This window comes from Ceratotherium simum, chromosome 17 (assembly GCF_057802395.1).
Source record: "Ceratotherium simum simum isolate JZ-2026a chromosome 17, ASM5780239v1, whole genome shotgun sequence".
Taxonomy (NCBI): Eukaryota; Metazoa; Chordata; class Mammalia; order Perissodactyla; family Rhinocerotidae; genus Ceratotherium; species Ceratotherium simum.
The window spans coordinates 49,295,248-49,298,921 of record NC_141916.1 but is presented as its reverse complement, the minus strand read 5'-3'; the positions used below and the strand labels follow the sequence as shown (position 1 = coordinate 49,298,921).

General features: G+C 35.5%; 1 protein-coding gene across 1 annotated transcript; it reads right to left on the bottom strand.

Annotated features, from left to right (window-relative positions):
- Nucleotides 1-1,128: 1,128 nt before the first annotated feature.
- On the bottom strand, nucleotides 1,129-2,064 carry LOC101399321 (taste receptor type 2 member 7-like). The gene has a single exon (XM_004435494.1). The coding sequence runs from the start codon at nucleotides 2,062-2,064 to the stop codon at nucleotides 1,129-1,131; it is 936 nt and encodes a 311-aa protein (XP_004435551.1).
- Between the last annotated feature and the right edge of the window lie 1,610 nt (nucleotides 2,065-3,674).

The following is a 3,674-nucleotide window of genomic DNA, read 5'->3' as shown; positions in this document are numbered from 1 at the left end:
TTACTAATTTAATTTTCTATATTATTGTTTTTTAAAAATGTGTTTAACAGTCTTGAAAATTGATCAATTGCAGATCCTCTTAAGTATTAATAATCAAAACCTTTTCTTGCTTACATGCAATATCCTCTTTCTTTGCGAGTTTATCCCAATTGTTAGCCAAAGTCATCTTGCTATTTAAAGCTCCTCTGGAATTGTGTTATTTTCTCCTTTTCTTTCACCATGCATTACTTTTTTTTTCTCTCTTTGATCCTTGGTTATATTCTTTTTTTTAGTGTACTCATTTTTTATTGAACTTAAATCTTTCACCTATGTGATTGCTCATGATTCTTTTGTCTTTCAGGAATTTATATTCTTGCTAAGAGATTTTTATGAAATGCAATTTGCTGTACTGCTACTGCCATGTCCTAGAGTCCTGACCTTTTCTGAAATACATCTTTGCTTTTAGCTTCTAGTAATAACTGGATGAATGTTCCAAAGATTTACATTCCAAATTTGAAGGCTGCTAGTTAGGCTCTTATTTTATGATTGGGGCACTTAATTGTTCCTTGATGCATTTTGTTTGAAATATTAACAAGTCATGACTTGCATTAGGAAATAACCACAAATGGCCTGAGAGTTTCAGATGACTTTATTTCTGTGTTCATATGAGCATTATTTATTTTTTATAAAGTTTTAACATATTACTCAACATATTTACAGTTCTTATTTTGTTGCCCCTTTCTAGTTTTAAATGAATCTTACAATATTTACCCTTCATTAGGAATTAAATCTATATGTATTTTTATGTGTATAAATAAATCTATAGTAATACATATTCATAGATATTCTATAAGTATTTGTATATCAAAAAGATATACTAGAAATTATGTGAGATAACACTAAAATGCCTAGTATTTTGCCTAACATAAAATGCATTATCCATATATTCTAATTTTACTGTTAATTATATCTTCATTATTCTGATGGAAACAGCAAAGTCTTTTTCTTTTAACTTATTCCAGGCAGATATTTTCAATAAGGCTCAATGACCAATCACAAAACAGAATAAAAGAAGTTGGGCTACGCGAAGGAGATGTGCATGGAGTCCTATTTGTTGTCTTGGGAAAATCACAATCCTTTCAGGCATGTTTACGGGAACGTAGGTTTCCTTAGATTCAGGCAACACTTCAGCTTCCTCAGGACACTGAGGGAAGCCTGTTTCAATTTGCTGTTCCATAAAATCAGAAGAAATGGGTGGCCAGATGGATAGAAAAACACAAGCACATTAGCAAGAATCTTTGCCACAAAACTGTCTAGAACGGCATAGGCTGAATTTATCATAATATGAGTCAAACAGTACAAGAAGAAGAGGAGTAGGAATGAAATCATACACTTCATGGCTCTCACATGGGCCTCTGTGCTAGAATCCCTAGAACCTGTGCCCTTCATCTGCCTGGTGTGGCTCCATAAGGACAGGATTAAAAGGAGCAGGGAGGCCAGTGGCACTACAAAGGGGATGATGAACATTATGTCAAAAAGCATTTGAGAAGTTAATAAATCATATTTTCTCACTGTGAAGTTCCAGGTCACATTTTGTTCAGTGTTTCCCTGATTTTTGATCAGGCTCCTAACTACTGTCTCCTTAAAGAAAAGGTGCAAACAGAAAGAGAGGGCTGCCCCCAGCACAAGAATGAGAAGCACCTTGTGAATTCTCCACTTCATCCAGAGGAAAACGGGATTAGAAAAGTTGGCTATCTTGAGGAAATAGAAGACACCGAGGCAGGTGGTACAGATCACACAGAAATGATTGGATCTTGTCCAGAGGATTTCCAAACTTCTCAGTAGATTATTATTGTACCATATTTCCTCACTGATTGATTTTAAGCCTATAAATGAAATTATTATGCACAGCAGAAATATTCTGGAAATCGCCAAGCAGGTGAGAATAAAGTCAATCAGGGAGAACTTCCAGCTCCTGATCCAGTCAATACAGTTAACCAATACAATGAATCCATTTCCCAAAATGCCCATCATGAATTCTCCAGCATAAAGGATCATAAATATCTTCTTCAATGTGCTTGCCATGTCTGCCGACAGGGAATCTTGGCCTTCAGTTCTCCACTGATTTATAAATGAGGTGTTACAGATTTGTGCATCTGAAGCTCTAATGTTCAATTTACTTCTTTTTCCTGTATTTTGATGTCCACCGGCAAAGAAAAGAATGCCTCTGGTGTTCTCTGAAATATTAAATTTCTTTGGGAAAAACACCTTTATTCTTCTCCAGATCTCAGACAATGATTGTTCTAGGCAGATATATTACCTGCTGCTGTGAGTTTGCTTATAATTTCCATGTAAAGCTGTGCATTAGAATTTGAATGCTGGTTTGTTAAAACACAAAATAGAGATACATATTTAAATAAATGAGAAAATATAGAGGTGAGAGCTAAAGGGTGTTGGGTTTCTTTGGGAGATGATGAAAATGTTTTAAAATTGAGTATGTTGATGGTTGCACATATCTGTGAGTATATTGAAAACCATCACATGTACCTTTAAATGGGTGAATTTTATGGTATGTGAATTATATCTCAATAAAACTGTTTAAGAAAACACCAAACATATAGCATTTTTTCCTCATGGACCCTGAGTATAATATCTGTATATCTTTTTCATAACTTTCTTTACATTGGAGTGATCCTTTTTGCTTAGTCATCTTTAATTCTGATGAGATATAAATAAAACATAACCATCATCATTTCACTTTTGTTGGCTATTAATTATTGAGGAGATTTTTAATTCTCATTGAAACATGACCGGATAGGTTATGCTGCAGCATCCAAAATGTCAGTTTCATAAAAGGTTCATTTCTTGGTTCACATTACATAACCAATTGAGTTTAAAAGCACAGGGTGGGGCAGGGGCAGTTCTTCTCCGTGTAGTCTCTCAGAAATGCAGGCTAATGGAATATCTAACACCCAACATCTGGCCTTCAAAGTCCATCACTGGGGAAGAGATGGACATAGAGGTTCATGCTGAACCTCTTCAATAAATCAGCCCAAAAGTGCACATAATTTTGCTTAAAGCCCCCATTGTCTTGAACAAATCACATACCCGAGCTAATTGCAAGGGCCTGGGAAATATGAGGTGCACATGGACATTTAGGGAGTGGCAAGTGTCTCTTCCACAGTCTGCACTTCTAGTCATAAAGTACAATTTTACTCCCTCTTCCTTCATGTAGAACATTCTCTTATCTCCCTAAGAAAGATAACCCAAGACAAAGCTCGATATGTACAGCTCAGATTCTCAGATCTCCGGTCTGGACTTGGTTCCTCTTGATACAGAAATTTACAAAGTAAAATGATGAATTACCTGTTCCTATCCACCCTCGCCCACACATCCAGTATGCCTTGGTGCAGCTGGGACAGGCCAACTGCAAATAAACAAGCATCTTTTTCCTAGTTCTCAGAAATGTTCACATCTCTGTTTTATTTTCCTCATAGATTCCTCTATATAATAGAGACCATCTTAATGCTGTCAGGTTTGTGGGAATCTGACCTTTCTAGTGAATCATTTTTATCCAATTTAAAGATTTCACTGGAAAACACTCTTTTAGTTTTATTTTTACCCTGAAGCACTAATCAATTAAGAAATTTAAACAGAAAGTATGGAGTCCACATCCTTAAACTGATTTCTGCAGT